Raw genomic sequence first — 19,186 nt, forward strand, 5'->3', positions numbered from 1 at the left:
TGATAAGGAGGCACAAAACTGTTCACATAAAAAAAATTGGATTATGAGTGTATGTGGTGTAGACATAGCAGTCTGCCATCTGTCTGGTGTCCTGGGTAGACAATATGGCCCAATGACAGTGACCCGTTTATCAAAGTGCAGCAGAGACTTTCCCAGAGACAAACCAACTGCCCCCTTGTTCTCCCTCCACCCCGCCACTCCATCCATTTTTAAAATGCCTTCGGGGTCTTAAGATAAGCCAGCCACTGTACATGTCCTGCATCATTTTGACATAGACACCAGAATATGTCTATGGTATGTTTTGTTGTTCATCAGGCTCTTAAACTTTCCTCAGAGTTCATCTGCAAATGAGGATGATATATGATACAAAGATTATATTTGGTTCATGCAATGTGTCTTAGGTAATATGGGTATTTATATTACGGCATCAAATTCATTTGCGGAGTTGCCTACCATATCAGCACCCTAGAACTCGGGACTGTTAATAAGTTGAATACCAGAAGTAGTCTATGGAGTTATTAGAAGAGTATAAAACATATTTGAAACTGTGCTGAATTCTGCCTGAAATATCCCTGCCTCATAACCACTTATAAACTCCTCCCAGAAAGAGGAGATTTTATTTCTTCTTTATGGTAAGGAATTTTAAGGTTGAACATTTATTATTTCAGAAATTGGAAAATTACGCGGATTTAATCTCCTTAACAGAAAATGTGGAAGAAGATTTTATTGATTCTCTTCAGGAAGAGCAAATATTTTGGATCTCTTGTTTTCTCTTATTTATTTTGAAGTCTATTTTGTTTCTATTTTAAATCACATTTATATAGTTTTGTTTTCCCCCTGAAAAGATTGACTGTGTCTTCTTTAAATGTAATCAAATTTAAATCTGTCTTTGAACCATCTTCAAGGTCTGACACAGAGACAGAATGTAAGTAGCAACATAGAAAAGGAAAAGTGTGTTGGAGACTGGGACTAAGAAATTATCAAATCTGAATTCTTAAATCTATGAGTAGGATTCTGAAACTGAAGACCTGAAGTAATGTATCTCACATCAAAAGACAAGAAATAGTGACATCTAACCCTTATAGACACTGCACAATAATATGCTCAGATATCAGCTCTTTACACCAACAGTATACGTGTATATCTATCTGTGATTGAAGAATGTTCTGAGTATTTTCATGATATTACCTTGTTTCATCATAACCACACATTATGGTCAAGAATTATATGTGTCCTCTGTTCATGTAAAGTGGGTAGAGGAATGGAAAGTTTAGTAACTTGCCAAGGGTACAAAGTGAGTAGATGGGAAGCTGGATCCATGGTCTCTGGCTGCAGAGCCTCACTCCTCACTCCCGGCCGCTGGGTTCTCTGAGTTAGTGAAGCAATGAAGATGTCACCCTGAAGTAGGGCTGCACGCCTCAGTCCATCAACATGGAGCTTCTTAGGGTGGGCTGATCATATCAGCAGGAGAGATAAAATATTTGGGTTTCCCCAAATTAGGTTTCAGTTACTTTCTGAATGTTTTTAAATGGGATACCATCAAATGGTTTTAAGATCCTAGTTAGATCCTCAAACCAGAGAGGTAAATTCAATTCACACTTCCATAATAGAAACTCTAGAAATAAAGAATTTGATTTCTTTTCTTTTTCTCAATGATTTAGTCTATGTATTTGCATAGGTCAAGGTTTCTGCAATTTTCCACTATTTGTTGGTACATGACACTATTGTTGGGAAATATCCTCACCCTTCATTAAAAGTTAGCAATACTTCAAACCCATAGTTGCAAATTCACTCACTTTTTTAAAAATGTGTTGAATTAAAGGTAATTTATAATCCTAAAATCAACAAGCTCATGAGAATTTCTTCTGTTAGCACAATAACGTAAACAAATACAAAAACAGGCACACAGACTCACTGAATGTACATGACAGAGGACCGAATCCCCATGACTAATCCATGTAATCCCAATGTTCTCCTTGGCTCCCTTAGGTGAAACCTCATGGACAATGCCACATGGCTGGAAAACCACACTGAAAGCTCTGACTTCATTCTAGTGGGACTCTTCGGTCAAACCAAACACCCAGCTCTCCTTTGTGTGGTCATTTTGGTGATTTTCCTGATGGCGCTGTCTGGAAATGCCATCCTGATCCTTCTGATACACTCCGATGCCCACCTCCACACACCCATGTACTTTTTCATCAGCCAGTTGTCTCTCATGGACGTGATGTACATTTCTGTCACTGTGCCCAAGATGCTCACAGACCAGGTCATGGGTGTGAATAAGATCTCAGTCCCAGAGTGTGGGATACAGATGTTCCTCTATGTGACTCTAGCAGGATCAGAATTTTTCCTTCTAGCTGCCATGGCCTATGACCGGTACGTGGCCATCTGCCATCCTCTCCGCTACTCTGTCCTCATGAACCACAGGGTGTGTCTCCTCCTGGCATCTGGCTGCTGGTTCTTGGGCTCACTGGACGGCCTCATGCTCACTCCCATCACCATGGCCTTCCCTGTCTGCAGATCCCGGGAGATTCGTCACTTCTTCTGTGAGGTCCCTGCCATAATGAAGCTCTCCTGCTCTGACACCTCACTCTATGAGATTCTCCTCTATCTGTGTTGTGTCCTCATGCTCCTCATCCCGGTGGCTGTCATTTCAGGCTCTTATTACTTCATCATCCTCACCGTCCATCGGATGAAGTCAGCAGAGGGTCGGAAGAAGGCGTTTGCCACCTGTTGCTCCCACATGACTGTGGTCTTCCTGTTCTACGGGGCCGCCATCTACACCTACATGCTCCCCAGATCCTACCACACCCCGGAGAAGGACATGGTGGTGTCTTTCTTTTACACCGTACTCACTCCTGTGCTAAACCCTTTGGTTTATAGTCTTAGGAACAAAGATGTCACAGGAGCTCTGAAGAAAGTGTTGAATATGCACCCTGTCTTTCAAGAAAGTATAAAGTAGGAAATTTGTGGAGTAACCACTTTTTCCTTCTCTTTAAACACAAAAATTTTAGAATATTATGACAATGCCATTCCTCTGACTCATATCATCATGTTCTATCTCACTTTCATTGTTTTTTAAAGTGTTTCCCTTTACTGGAAAACAATTCATTATTACACTGCTTCCCATTCAAAATGTTATTATGCAAATGTATTGTATTGATCTTACAATTACTGAAATTGGTAACCGCATTGTGATTCCACAGGAAATACATAAGGAAAATATTTACTGGTAAATGTAAAAGGTCATGAGTTATGCAAATGATTCAAGAAATAGAGGTGGGGAGAGACAGACAAAATCAAAAGGCGTATAATATCAACCTATATTAACAATAAGTGTGTCTGGTTAAATAGGTAACAAGAGGTGTGCCTCTTTAAAGGATGTCTGAGTCTCCTTTGTACTGTTCTTATTCATGCAAATTTTCTGACATTTTGAAACTATTTCCAAACAAATTTAAACTGTCAGTCATTCTTCCCTTTTTTTTCAAAATCTTAGTCTTCAAAAGAGAACTGTGTGGCTGGGAAACTTTTCACTGTATACCCTTTTGTAACTTTTGAATTTGAACTTTGAGAATATATCTCATTTTAAAATAAAATGAAAATGAAAAATTCTTTTTAAACTTGTTAAAACTAAAGATTTTGTGGTTATTAAATGTCCCAAACAAGTCTCAAAAAAAAAAAAAATCTTAGTCTTCATTTGTTGGCAGCTAAATGACTTATTCTTGAAAACATGCTCATTTAAACATGGCTATTCATTCCTGAAATACTCCAGGAGTCAGCACACATTTATTGAGGGTTGCTTTGTTAACAAGGCTGAAACTTGGGAGCATCTAGTGGTTATTAATAATTTGAAACTGTCATTATTATGTGGTAGGTTTAGGATCACTAGTGCATAATGGACTATGGGAAAATATTAACCCAGAGTGGAAGGAGAATTTAGGGAAGGTTTCCTACACAAGCTGTCATCTGAGCTGAGTATTAAAGTATGTGACTTATTAATCAGAGAAGGAGAGTTGGGCCATCAAATATTCAATAGTTCAAAATGATAGCTAAATAGATTGAAATCTGAAAAATACATGGTTTCTGACCCCAAGGAATTTGAAATGTAGATGTAGTTGAATATGCAAATAGGCACAATGAAATTACACAAATTGCATTGTCAATCATGTGCAAAGGTTATATAGTTCATCCTTCTGGAGACCTCATTTCTACCTGTGACGTGAGCTTGGTCAAAATACTAGAGACAGAGAGAAGACGATGCAGAGCTGAATGCTGAAGGGTAACTAGATAATTGAAAGGTAATTCATAGGCATGAGGAAGATGGGGAGGGGAAATATTCTCAGCAACATGATGCCAAGGAAAATGAGCTACATGACAAAAGTCCAAGTTGATGACCAAGCAGGAGTGTTAAATCTTCTAATGGCGCCTTCTTTCCTGCTGCACATCATCACCTCATTTCTTGACCTTTTGTGGCACTGGGTTTTACAACCAATAGTGAAACGATCAGGTTTGCATTTCAGAAATTTTACATTACTGGTAATTCATTGGAGAACTGCAAGACTGAAGGTTGGGAGACCAGGTGATTGACAGTAGGGAACTGAGTGGCTTTGAGGTAAGTGGGATGGAGTGGTGACACCAAACCTCAACACCATGAGATGCTGAGAGAGGAATACTGCAACAAATGGACCTTGCTGGGTCTGTTAAATAAAACCACACAGTGGTTCCAGGTCTGTCATTTTCCAACTGGCAGCACTCAGTCTGTGAAGAATCAGTTTTTAAAAGTACAGATTCCCTTTTCCCATTGATTCGCTCAGTGAAATAAGTGTCTTGCAGTGTTTGGGGAAAATTTATTGGAAAATCAGGTTTGCGGCAATCAAACTGACTGATAATAAATATGTGCACTCTTTGATTTTTGGTATAATTGAGAAGAGTATGAATCACCCCTCTCTTTGCCAGATGATAATAACAAACAAATTTGATAGTTCCATTTATAAGAACCTAGAAATGGGGAACAAATTGAAACTAACAGAGATATGGAACTATATTCTTCAAAGATGATTTTCTTTACTCTGTTTCAAAACACAAAGATATAGATATTTTCGAATAATACATATACTGTTTAGATAAGCTTCAAAATGCAATTTCCTATAGTTTATAATAATAATAACTTGCAAAAACTATGCAGTTGGGAAAATTCTTCATCAAATTATATATAGTAACTAGTATTTAGAATTCCTAGACATGCTGCACAAAATTTCTTGTCCAGAGTACAAGAGAACTGGCAAATGCATTTTCCTGGGTTCAGCAAGAAATTCTGGCAAACGAAGTTTCCTCAAGTGTGAAATAAGTAACTGTGCACTGAAATATTTTTAAATGTTCAAACTTCAGAATTTATTCTCGTGTTTTCACTTGTGATACCACCAGCATTTGGCCAAATATACTGTTACTGTGCTAAAACAAAGAAACCGGATACCTAAACCTTCCAAACCACAAAAAAGATTGAGATTCAAATTCTTTAATCCAATTTAGTAATAAATTCACACTTGGTTAGGTGGAGAAGTTAGCAACATTTTTTTAATAAATCGTATGATTTCTCATACATGTTCAAAGGATAAAGTTTGAAAAAACAGAATGAACAAAACCATGCATCAAGAGGGGGCTTAAGAAATGAGGACTAATAAGTAATGATTAGATGCCTTGAAATTCACATTTAATGGAATTTTAATTACCTTTTTCCCCTCCTGTATTATTATTTAGTAAATAAATGTTTTCTGTATCTGTTTGTCACTGAGTTCAGAAAATATAAACCCCTAATGTTATACTAGGAGTACCCTGGAGTTGTACAATTCAAACTTCTTTTGTAATAAGAAAATTATGTATGGATCTGCAAAATGTGTGTTTTTTAAACTTTTTTTTAACTTAGTAACCTATCTTAAATATCTTGCCTGTAAAACACATGGAGACTGGGTGATATTCCATAGGATGGCTCGGTGTCAATTTTTAAATAAACAGTTTATTAATAAGCTCATGGGGCTATTTTGAATCTTGATGATTATTATTAAAAGCAAGTGTCTTGTGCATGTAGTTTTTTTTCACGTGTGATTATCTTTGTAAGACCAATTCCCAGAAGGGAATTACTGGTTCTAATGATGAATATTTTTTGATACAAAGTGATAATTTACATAATAAATAAGCTTGATCTATAAACCAAGACCAGAGACCAATTATCATCCTCCCATTGCGCTGGATAGTCGCGCTCAACCTCCCACATGCTTGTCCGCCATTCCATGTCTGTTCTGAGACTGAGAAGGATAAATTGGACTTCTCATTTTGCATGTTATCATCAATGAGAGATCCTGGCAGGAGACTGGAGGGTAAGAGTAGCCTGAGATCTGGGTGTTTCTTCACTCAGCAACGTCACTCCAACACTGAGACTGACCGTGGCTGAGTATCTCCACCTATGACCCCACATCTGGCCAATGGTCTCCCTTCCCTGCAATTATAGCTTCTCCGAATCCTAGCTCTGCAGTTCTTTCCACTTCCCATCAGGCCCAAGGCTGGAGATAGTGTCCACGCGTTGCTGGATTTGAGTGATTTCCCACCATTTGCTGGAGTCCTTAGCCCTGCAAAAATATGTATTTGGTTTTATTGAGATATATTAGCAAGCCATTCAATCCTCCACAGTGTACAACCAGTTGTTCACAGTATCATCATATAGCTGTGCATTCATCACTACAACCAATTTTTGAACATTTTTGTTACTCAAAAACAATAAAACTAAGAAAAAAATTAAAGTTATAAAAGAACACCCAAATCATCCTAACCCCCTAACCCCCACAATTATTCATTTAATTTTTGTCTGCATTTTTCTACTCATCTGTCCATACACCAGATAAAGGGAGTGGGAGCCACAAGGTTTTCACAATCACGCAGTCACACCATGTAAGCTATATAGTTACACAATCATCTTCAGAAACAAGGCTCCTGGGCTGCAGTTCAACAGTTCCAGATGTTTCATTCTAGCTATTTTAATACACTAAAAACTAAGAAGGGTTATCTATGTAACACATAAGAAAAACCTCCAGAATGACCTTTCAACTCCATCTGAAATCTATCAGCCACTGAAACGTTACTTTGTTTCATTTCTCTTCCCCATTTTGGTCCAGTAGGCTTTCTCAATCCTATGATGCCAGGTCCAGGCTCATCCCTGGGAATCATGCCCCACATTGCCAGGGAGATTTACACCCCTGAGTGTCTTGTCTGACACAGGGTGAGGGGCAGCAAGTCCACCTGCTGAGTTGGCTTAAAGAGAGAGGCCAGATCTGAGCAACAAAAGAGGTTCTTTGGGGGAGACTCTTAGGCACAATTATAAGTAGGCTTAGTCTCTCCTTTGCAGTAACAAGCTTCATAAGGGCACACTCAGACTGAGGGCTCAGACCTCTAAATTGGTAGCCCCAATGTTTGTGAGAATATCAGTAATTCCCCAGGTGGGGAAGTTCAATATTTCCACGATTTTCCCAAGTCCCTCAAGGGGGGTTTGCAAATACTACTTTATTCTCAGCCCAAATTACTTTGGGATGTATCAGGGCTTCAAAACAACCTGTAAAATCCAACCAGATCTCACTCCCAATTCAAAGGTCCATGTAATTATGATGTTTGAATAAACTAACCATGCAAGTTAAATTATATAGTGTGCTACAGATAATATAGATTTTGCACCAAATAAACATTACCTCCTTTGGTCTCACACAGAAATTGAAGTTTTAAAACACCATCAATATCATCCTTTACCCTTTAGTCTGATTTGCCTTAATCCTAACCAGATTAGCTTCATTCACATCTCTAACTGAAGTCTGAATGCTTTTTCAGCTTTTCAAACAGTTACTGAATGGGGTAATACTGACAATCCTAGCTGCCAAACTGGCTCTGAGTCTCAGGTGTCACACAGATTCCAAAGTTCTAGTGACAGACCAGATTATACACAAAGAGCTCAGCATCTCAGAATTTGGAGACAGCCGTTACAACTCAGGAATAGATGTGATTGTTGTAAGAGCTTACAGTCTAGGGAATTTTACAATAAGCCTTCCCCTGATAACCTATGCCATAAGATTCAATTGTCAGAGTTTGCATATTATAGTTAGTCCATATTGGTGAGCTGCTATAATGCCTGTCCTTTCATTTCTGGCTTATTTCACTCAAATTGCTGTCCTCAAGTTCCATTCACCTCATTGCATTCCTCACAACTTTATTCCTTCTTGGAGCTGCTCAATATTCTATTGCATGTATACACCAAAGGATATCATTCCATTCATCAGTCTTTGTACCCTTAGGACACCTCCACTGATTGCAATTCATGAATATTGCTGACACAAATACCAGTGTGCAAATGTCCATTCATATCATTGCTTTCAGTTTTTCCAAGTAGATACCCAATAATGGAGTTGCAATACCTTATAGTAACACCATACTTAGCTTTTTGTGGAAACTCCATACTGCCTTCCAGATGGGCTGCACCATTCTACTTCCCCAATAGCAGTGAATAGGTACATCCCTATCTCTTCATTTTCTCCAGCACTTGTATCCCTCTTTATTTTCCCCCTGAAATTTTCTGGAGATACATACCATACAATCATCCACAGTTTGCAATCAATTGTTCACAGTATCATCATACAGTTGTACGTCCATCATGACAATAGCCCTTGAACACATTCATTATTCCAAAATAATTAAAATAAGAATAGTAAAAAATAAAAGGAAAAAAACAAATTAAAATACAATACAAATGTCAGACACCACCACCACCACCAAGAATCCCATACTCCTCCCTCATATCCCCATCTTATACACATTTAGCTATGGAATATTGCCTTTGTTACAATTAATGGGAGCATATTGTTCTGGTTTGCTAATGCTGCTGTTATGCAAAATATCAGAAATGGATTGGCTTTTATAAAGGGGATTTATTAAGTTACAAATTTACAGTTCTACAGCTGTAAAAGTTTCCAAACCAAGGCATAAACATGTATATACCTTTACTTGAGAAAGGCCGTTGGTGTCCAGAAAACCTCTGTTAGCTGGGAAGACATGTGGCTGATGTCTGCTTGCTCCCAGGTTGCATTTCATAATTGCATTCTACAAAATGTCTAAGCGTCAGCCAACATCAGGGTTCCAAAACTCCAAGCATCTTTGAGCCATTGTCTCAGTCTGGCCAGGGTTTTTAAAGGACTCCAGTAAACTAATCAAGACCAAAGCTGAATGGATGGAGCCATAACTCCATGAAAATAATCTAATCAACAGGTCACACCCTAATCAAAGGTGTCACTCACAGTTGGGTGAGTCAATCTCCAGGGAAACAATCAGTCAAAAGGTTCCAACCTAATCAACACTAATACATCTGCCCCCCAACAAGATTGCATTAAGGAACATGGTGTTTTGGGGAACATATTACATCCAAACCAGCACACATATTACAATGTACTGTTAACTATAGACTAGTTTACATTGATTGCATTTTTTCCCCAATACCATCCCATTTTCAACACCTTGCATAGTTGACATGCATTTGTTCTCCCTCATGTAAGAACATTCTTATAGTTGTACATTTAATCACCATCTTGCCCACTCTGGGTTTCACTAAGTTATACAGCCCCAGGCTTTATCTTCTATCTTTCCTTCTGGTGTCACACACACCCCTAGCCTTCCTCTTTCAACTGTACTCACACTCATTTTTGTTCAGTGTACTTACAATATTGTGCTGCCATCACACAGTAGCATGCTATACATTTCTAGTTCTACACAATCCATCCTGTTGGACATTTTATACTCCTTAATCATCAAATGCACTTTCTTACCTTCCTTCTATCCCCTGATAACCTGTGTTCTCAGCTTTAACTCTCAAAGTGTGCCTCATCTTAGTGGGAAAGGTTTCAGTCATCCCCCACTGAGAATGCTACCGGCAGTATGTTTTACACATAGTCCCTTTATCTTGTAGAGAAAATTTCCTTCAATTCCTATTCTTTGAAGTGTTTTTTTACCAAGAAAGGATGCTGACAACCCTGCAGGCAAACTCACTGCTGTCCCCCATATGTGGGACTGTATTCCCAAGAGTGTAGGTCTCCCTGGCAACGTGGATCATGAGTGTCAAGAGATGAGACTATCCCTGTCCTGTGTGATTGAGAAAGCCTCTTTGAACCAAAAGGGGGAAAAGGAATGAAGCAAAATAAAGTTTCAGTGGCTGAGAGATTTCAAATAGTCAAGAGGTCAATCTGGAGGATATCCTTATGCATTATACAGATACCACTTTTTAGTTTAGTGGATTAGAATAGCTAGAATGATATAACTGAAACTGTTGAACAGTAATCCAATAATCTTGATTCTTGAAGATGATTGTACAACTATATGGCTTTTATGGTGTGACTGTGTAATTGTGAAAATCTTGCAACTGACACTCCCTTTATCCACTGTGTGGACAGATGACTAAGAAAATAAAGACAATAAATAAATAAATAATAGGTGGGATATGGGTTATGGGATGTTTTGGGTGTTTTTTCTTATTTTTATTTTATTTTTTTGGAGTAATGAAAATAGTCAAAAATTGTGGAGATGAGTGCACAAGTATATGATGATACTGTGATCCACTGACTGTACATTTTGGATGGTTATCTGTTGTGTGAATATATCTCAATAAAATTGCATTAAAATAAATTAAGAAAGAAATAAAAATAAATTTAAAAACTAGTATAAACAATGAATGGCTTATCAGAATGCATCTTATTCTCCACCTATTTTATCAGCATGTTAAACCCTGAAAATATTTGCAAGTTATTTTATCTCAACCTTTAAATCAGAATGTGAAGAACATCTTGAAGTATCAGACAAGACTAACAATTAAGTTTGGTTCACTTAAATGAATACCTGTTAAATAGCTAAGACACTTTTATAAAATTTTTACTCTATGAACCAAACCAAAACATGCAGAGAAAATATACATATAGTCCTTTTCAAAAGAATATTGAAAGTGCAATTGGTTTGAAAGCAGACATGCAAATTCAAGGACAAAGTAAAAAGAAAGCATGACCTGATAAAATAGTAACAAAATAATCGTAACTGTATATTGCACATAATTAAATTTACCTTCACCTTTGAATATAAGTTTGCCAAATACTCTTCATAGCATGGCTTGGAATTGGGTCAGTAATTTATTGCACATTAGCATATGAAATAGAACAAAAAGAGACAATCTGTAACCTACTCAAGGACAAAAGGAAAATCAATGCCAGTAGGGTTGTTACTCATTTGATGTAATCCCACACTTTCCACCCTTTGTTGCAGCTCATGTACCATCATAGAAAGATTCTTTGGTAATAGCTTTTTAATAAAGAATGGAGTGGTTTGTTTGCTTATTATTCTTATTTTTTATAGAAAATAATCAAATGTCATAGCATATGTGTACATGAATCTACCCTGTTCAACAAGAAAGATGTGTCCATTCATTAAAAAATAGTGTGTGTGAGTGTGTGTGCATGCACGTGTCATAAATTCTAGAATAGCAATCCATTCAAGGTCCACTCTAGAAGCAAATTAAACACTAAAAAACTATTATCATAAATACAACTGCTCAATCTGAACAGCCTTTGATATTTCATTCTCAGCAGGAAGCAAGTCAATTCATTCAAAGAAAGTATGCAATAGTTCATGAGAAGTAGCAGTTTACTGACTGTATTGAGATACATTTCCTTTGTACCTGTAACATAGTTTTACAAAAATAATGCTATATTATAATAGTGTGACATTGAGACTTATTTTTATATAATCTCTGAGAAATGACTAAGTCTCACTTGTTTTAACTGGAAGTAGTCCTTCAACCCCAATAGAAGTCATAAAACGTAAAAAAAACATGTCATAGGGCCCAAAGACGCAGATTATATGAGTCAGGGAAAACACTGTCTTCCAATTCCTGTCCCAGTTTCCTGGGTTGCCTCTTTGTTCTGGTTTTAGAAATTGGTTTTCTTACCTGAAGAGGCTGCAATTATGCATCTCATCATTTATGTTTTCTGTTATACTTTCAAAGAAAACTGCTAAAATCCTGTTTTGCTCCATGATGTACAAAACATTTACATCACTATCACATTCCCTGTTTCTGTTTCAAATTTATTCTCTTGTTTCTGTTTTAAAACTCAAATTCAGAAAAAAGTGACATAGGTGAAAAAATGTATATCTGCTTGTCCATTGTATGTAATGTAAATTGTTGTTAAATATGTTGGATAATTCCAAATCACTGCAGTAAGATAAAATTCCACACATGTAAAGTAATGAAGAGAATAGGCTAAAACAAAACTCATGAAAATTTAATAGAAAGTGTCATAGAAACAGTGACTTTTTTTTCCTTAACTCAAATTCTCTTAGAAATCTCATGTACTGTAAACAATCTTGAAATTTATATATTTTTAAATGACTACTATCACATGGCTCAAAAATGTATTCCCACATCAAGTAACTAACCATGTTTTGAGAATTCTTGTATATTTCAAATTATTTTTTTTTACATTTTTGGTTTCTATTAAATTAAATATAATATCCAGGAATTATTTAATTTATCAGCTCTTATTCATGCATAATTGAATTAGCAACAAATTGCAAAGTGATAACAGTGAAATTAAATGTGAACAATCTACTTATAAAGATGTTTTCAGTCTCAATTGACGCATACTTTCAGAAATCATTGAAAAAAACTGAAGTTATTTTTAACTTGGTCTTTTTTTGATACCTAAACATAATAAAATGTGTGCCTCAAATCATTCCTCCATACTGCCAAGGGAAAACTGTATGCTTTAGGAGTTTATAATTTTTTTCTAGGTCAATGTGAAAATTAGGAGAATATAAGTATTTCTAGTCCTTTCTTATGTGTTTAAGAATGGTTTTCAAGGAGGCTACTTAGATATTTTCCATTTAGTATTCATCACGTACCAAATGTTAACATTTCTAAAGCATATTGAGGGAATGAGATGCTCATATAAAAAAAGAGACTACAAAGATGATTAGAAGTTTGAAGAATTAAGAGAATAATGCAAATAGATTTTAATAGGGGAAAGAAAAAAATCAAGAGAAATATAACATGTAAGAAGTAAAAAGTAGAATGGAATAAAATGGTAATTAAGCTTATCTACAAAGAGTCTAATTACATGTTCAGATATTTGAAGATTCAAACCGCTCTTGATCAAAAGATAAACAACAATGAGGGAAGAATATTACTTGGAGAAGAATTCCAAAACTCACTCACTCTGTTCATTTATTCGCTCTGAATGGGAAACTATCTTTGCAAGGTCAACACAGACACGATTTTTTTTTTAAATGTGTTTGCAATATTCAACAACATTATTCATAATTGACCAAATTCAGTGATGGGAAAAACTAATGTATGAGAAATCTTGAAATTATATTCCAAGGATCCACACTTTCATAATTCCAGCAAAAGTATAATTTGTATATATTTCTCAATATATTTCAAATATTTTCTTTAAATTTTGCTGGCTAAAGTTTCCAAAGGGGACTGGGAAGTCCAAGGTTTTATCTGGGTATTCATCATTCACCTATAGAAGAAGCTTCTAAAATGAGAATGCCTATGTCAAAATTATTTATTGGTTGGAAGAGTTTAAGATGATAAAAATACATATAGTTGATGTTTGTGGGTTGATTGTGAATACATTATTTCTAAAAGTTATTGATATTTAATTTAATAACTTATAAGTAACTAATCTTTGAGTGACTTCTGAAAAGTCATCAATAAGTGGAAATAAGTAATGTTTCCAATCTTTGCATTGTATATGTGTTTCATATAACATTTCACATTATATGTGATCATTTTCTCTTTACTATTGCTTTTAATGCATTTTCCAAGCATTAAACATGGCACCAACCAAACTACCATCCAACTAATAAAAGATGGTAACTTTATTTTTAAAATATAATTTATTGGAACACAAATGGCTCAAAAACGTATGAAAATATGCACAACTTCACTGGCTATTAGGGAAATGCACATCAAAACCATAATCAGATATCATCTCACACCTACTAGAATGGCCATTATAAAAAAAGAAAACTAAGCCAAAAACTAAAGGACAAATACTGTATGGTCTTACTAATATGAACTAGCTATAATGAGCAAACTCTGATAGTTAAATTCGAGAGCACAGGTTATCAGGAGATAGAAAGAGGGTAGAGATTGGGCACTTGATACTGAAGGAATACAGAATGTTCAACACGATTGATTGAATAGCACAATAGTACATGATGGTAGCATATATTGTAAATATAATGAACAAAGTTGAGTGTGACTATGGTTGAAACAGGAATGCTAGTGGCATGTATGACACCAGGAGATAAGCTAAGGATAAAACTGGGACTGTGTAACTTAACAAAACCTACAGTGCATCTCCCCATCTGACAGCATTTTCAGAGCCAGCCTCAGCTGCAGAGATCTTCCTTCCCCAGAAAGAAGCTTAGATATCTACACTTGAGGAAGGGCAAGTGACTATTGCTGTCTCACCCAAGCCCAAGTTCATTTCACCTCCTTTCTCCAGTAGTAACTGGCTTTAATTTTATCTCATGAGGATATACAGCCCACCTCCCCTTTTCATTGAGTCATCTAACCTTCCAGGATTACCTTTCTCAGATGAGTGGGTTCAACTGAAAATCACTTATCATTTTCATCAACCTAGAGAGAATGACAGTCAAGGAAGACTGTGTGTCTGGTTCTGTGCAATCATGTGGTCTGTGAAATAATGACATATGTCCAAAATTCAAGTATATACATTTAAGTTCATTACTATAACTTTTTCTATTCTTATTGCACTTGTTTCAGTTCTATCACATTATGACTATTTTATGTTAAAATTATATGCCCTGGTATATAAAATCTGGAGGACCTGACTATAATAATTGGTGTAAATATGAAGCCAGATCAAATTTCTTCACAAAGAGTTAGAGTAATGCAGTGACCCCACCCCAATCCCACCCATTTTCACAGTTCAGTTATGATAGGGCACATTTTGGTCCTTAGAACAACATACAAATATAATATAACTATATAAATATATAATATCTATAGGTGTATGTGTGTATATATATATATATGTATGCATGTATACATTTTTCCCCAGAGCCTACAGTGAACAGGTGTCCAGTACTTACAAGTGAAAGAATTTGTATTAAATTTTGTGTGTCCAAATACAAAGGGGAATTTTCATTTTTACCTTAACCATTTTTTTTAAATTCAGTTTTATTGAAATATATTCACATACCATACAATCATCCATGGTATACAATCAACTGTTCACAGTATGATCATATAGTTATGCGTTCAACACCACAACCTATTTCTGAACATTTTCCTTACATCAGAAAGAATCAGAATAAGAATAAAAAATAAAAGTGAAAAAAGAACACCCAAACCATTCCCCCCATCCCACCCTATTTGTCATTTAGTTTTTATCCCCATTTTTCTACTCATCCATCCATACACTGGATAAAGGAAGTGTGATCCACAAGGTCTTCACAATCACACTGTCACCCCCTGTAATCTACATTATTATATAATCATCTTCAGGAGCCCAGACTACTGGGTTGGAGTTTGGTAGTTTCAGGTATTTACTTCTAGCTATTCCAATACATTATAACCTAAGAGGTGTTATCTATATAGTGCATAAGAATGTCCACCAGAGTGACCTCTCGCCTCCATTTGAAATCTCTCAGCCACTGAAACTATTTCGTCTCATTATGCATCCCCCTTTTGGTCAAGAAGATATTCTCAATCCCACGATGCTGGATCCAGATTCATCCCTGGGAGTCATATCCTGCATTTCCAGGGAGATTTACACCCCTGGGAGTCAGGTCCCATGTAGGCAGGAGGGCAGTGAGTTCACCTGCCAAGGTGGCTCAGTTAGAGACAGAGAGGGCCACATCTGAGCAACAAAGAGGTACTCAGGGGGAGACTCTTAGGCACAATTATATGCAAGTTTAGCCTCTCCTTTGCAGTAATGAGCTTCATAAGGGCAAATCCCACGATCGAGGGCTCAGCACAACAAACTGCCAGTCCCAATGTTTGTAACAACATCAACACCAGTCCAGGTGAGGAAGTCCAACACTGCTGCACCTTCCCCCAGCTCCTCGGGGTGGTGGTGGGGGGGAGGCTGTAAATATATTTTTTATTCCCTGCCCAAATTACTTTGGGATGTGTCACTATTTCACTCTAACCTATACTAACCTACCGTATCTCACTTCCTATTCAAAGTTCCATGTAATTGTGGTGTTTGAACAAACTGACTGTAGAGTTATACTGTTTAGAAAATATAGATCCTGCACCAAATAGACATCTCTTCCCTTGGTCTCATATGGAAGTTGAAGTTTTAAAACACAGTCAGTTTCGACCTTTACCCTTTGGCCCAGTTTGCCCTGGTCTTAACCAGGTCTGCTTCATTCATATCACTAATTGAAGTCTGGGCTCTTTTTCAGCTATTTTTCAACAGTGGCTGTATGCACTAATACTGACATTCATATCTGCCGAGCTCTAGCTCTGAGTTTCAGGTGTCTCAGAGATATGCATTGTTCCAGAGACCAATCAGGTTATACACTAAGGGATCAGCATCTCAAAGTTTAGAGACAGGCATTACAATTCAGGAATAGAGTTGACTGCCGTAAGGGCTTACAATCTAGGGACCATTACAATAATCATGTCCACGTTAGGCTATGTTCTAAGATTCAATTCTGAGTCTACACATTGTAGTTAGTCCATATTGGTGAGGCATTATAGTGTTTGCCTTTATTTCTGGCGTATTTCACTCAGATACTGTGCACAGGATCCATTCACCTCGTTGTGTGTCTCACAGCTTCACTCCTTCTCATAGTTCCTCAATATTCCATTGTATGCACACACCACAGTTCACCATTCTGTTCCTCAGTCTATATACCCTTAGGCCACCTCCACCCATTGCAAATCATGATTACTGTCTCCATGAACAACAGTTTGCAAATGTCCATTCATGTCTCTGCTCTCAGATCTTCAAATGACACACCCCATAATGAAGTTGCAGGACCTTATGGTCCCCACATACTTAACTTTTTGTGGAACCACCACACTGACCTTCAGAAAGGCTGCACCATTCTATCTGCTCATCAACAGTAGGGAGGTACATCCCTCTCACCATGTTTTCTCCAACACTTTTACTCCTATATATATTTTTTCCTACAATTTTATAGAGTTATATTCACATACCATACATTTATCCACAGTGTACAATCAGTTGTTCATGGTATCATCATAAAGTTGTACATTTATCACCACAATCAGGACTTGAACATATTGATTACTACAGGAAAAAGTTGTTTTTTTTTAGCAATAATTAAAAAATGATAAAAAGAAAAATAACATGTCATACAATACAATATAATAGTAAGGACAGAAAATAACAGAACTACCAAGAATCCCATATTCCTCCCCTATATACCCCCTCATATACACTTAGCATTGGCATATTGCCTTTGTTACATTTAATGGAGGGATATTACAATGTTACTGTTGACCATAGACTCCAGTTTGCTTTGATTATGTTTTTTCCCAAACACCATCCCTTTTCCAACACTCTACATGGTTGACATTCATTTGCTCTCCCACATGCAAAAACATTTTTATGTTTGTATATTTAGTAACAGTCATTGGCCAATCCAGTTTTTGCCAAGTTATACAGTCCCAGTCTTTATCATCTATCTTTACCTCTGGTGTCATACATTCTCCTATCCCACCTCTTTCAGCTTTACTCACAGACATCTTTGTTCAGTGTACTTACAATACCGTGCTACCATTGCACAGTATTATGCTATCTATTTCTGGATCTATACAATCAATCCTAAACATTCTGTAGTCCTTCAGCATTAAATGGCTGGTCTTTGCCCTCTTTCTATCTCCGGGTCACCTGTGTTGTCAGCTTTTAACTCCCAAAGTTTGTTCATTAATGTCTGTTAATATTAGTGAGACCATACAGAATCTGTCCTTTTGTTTCTGGCTAACTTCACTCAACATAATGTCCTCAAGGTTCATCCACATTATTATATGATCCATGTCTTTGTTCTGTCTTACAGCTGCATAATATTCCATCATGTGTATATACCACAGTTTGTTTATCCACTCGTCCGTTGATGGACATTTGGGCTGTTTCCATCTCTTGGCAATTGTGAATAATGCTGTAATAAACATCAGTTTACAACTGTCTGTTTGTGTCTTAAGTTTCATTTCCTTTGAGTATATACCTAGCAATGGAATAGCTGGGTCATATGGCAAATCTATATTTAGCTTCCTGAGGAACCTCCACACCGTCTTCCAGAGTGGTTGCACCATTCTACATTCCCACCAACAATGAATAAGTGTGCCTCTTTCTCCACATCCTCTCCAGCACTTGTCATTTTCTGTTTTTTGGATAATGGCCATTCTGGTAGGTGTGAGATGATATCTCATTGTGGTTTTGATTTGCATTTCCTTAATAGCCAGTGAAGTTGAGCATTTTTTCGTATGTTTTTGAGCCATTTGTATTTCCTCTTCAGAAAAATGTCTGTCCATGTCTTTTGCCCATATTTTAATTGGATTGTTTGTCTTTCTGTTATTGAGATGCAGGATTCCTTTATATATTCGGGATATTAAACCCTTATCTGATATGTGGTTTCCAAATATCATCTCCCATTGTGTATGTTGCCTTTTTACTTTGTTGTACAAAAGTGTTTAATTTTGAGGAGATCCCGTTTGTCTATTTGTTCTTTGGTTGCTTATGCCTTGGGTGTGAGGTCTAAGAAACTACCTCCTATCACAAGATCTTTAAGATATTGCCCTACATTTTCTTCTAAGAGTTTTATGGTCTTTGTGCTAATGTTTAAGTCTTTGATCCATTTCGAGTTAATTTTTGTATAAGGTGTGAGATATGCATCCTCTTTCATTCTTTTGGAAATGGATATCCAGTTCTTCAAACACCATTTATTGAACAGGCTGCTCTTTACCAGTTGCTTTGGCCTCACTGCCTTATCAAAGATCAGTTGTCCGTAGATGCGAGGGTCTACTTCTGAACATTCAATTTGATTCCATTGATCAGTATATCTGTCCTTTTGCCAGTACTATGCTGTTTTGAGCACTGTAGCTTTGTAA

At 36.7% G+C, this 19,186-nt stretch overlaps 1 protein-coding gene across 1 annotated transcript; it reads left to right on the top strand.

The window, feature by feature from the left end:
• Positions 1-1,999: 1,999 nt before the first annotated feature.
• LOC119520051 (olfactory receptor 2T4-like) lies at positions 2,000-2,962 on the top strand. The gene has a single exon (XM_037817802.1). It carries the CDS (start codon positions 2,000-2,002, stop codon positions 2,960-2,962), a length of 963 nt encoding a protein of 320 aa, XP_037673730.1.
• The last annotated feature ends 16,224 nt before the right edge of the window (positions 2,963-19,186 follow it).

The sequence above is a fragment of the Choloepus didactylus genome, chromosome 24 (assembly GCF_015220235.1).
Source record: "Choloepus didactylus isolate mChoDid1 chromosome 24, mChoDid1.pri, whole genome shotgun sequence".
NCBI classification, from domain to species: domain Eukaryota; kingdom Metazoa; phylum Chordata; class Mammalia; order Pilosa; family Megalonychidae; genus Choloepus; species Choloepus didactylus.

Excerpts from the sequence above, each read along its gene's own strand:
- LOC119520051 (XM_037817802.1), top strand. The coding sequence starts at position 2,000 with ATGGACAATGCCACATGGCTGGAAAACCACACTGAAAGCTCTGACTTC.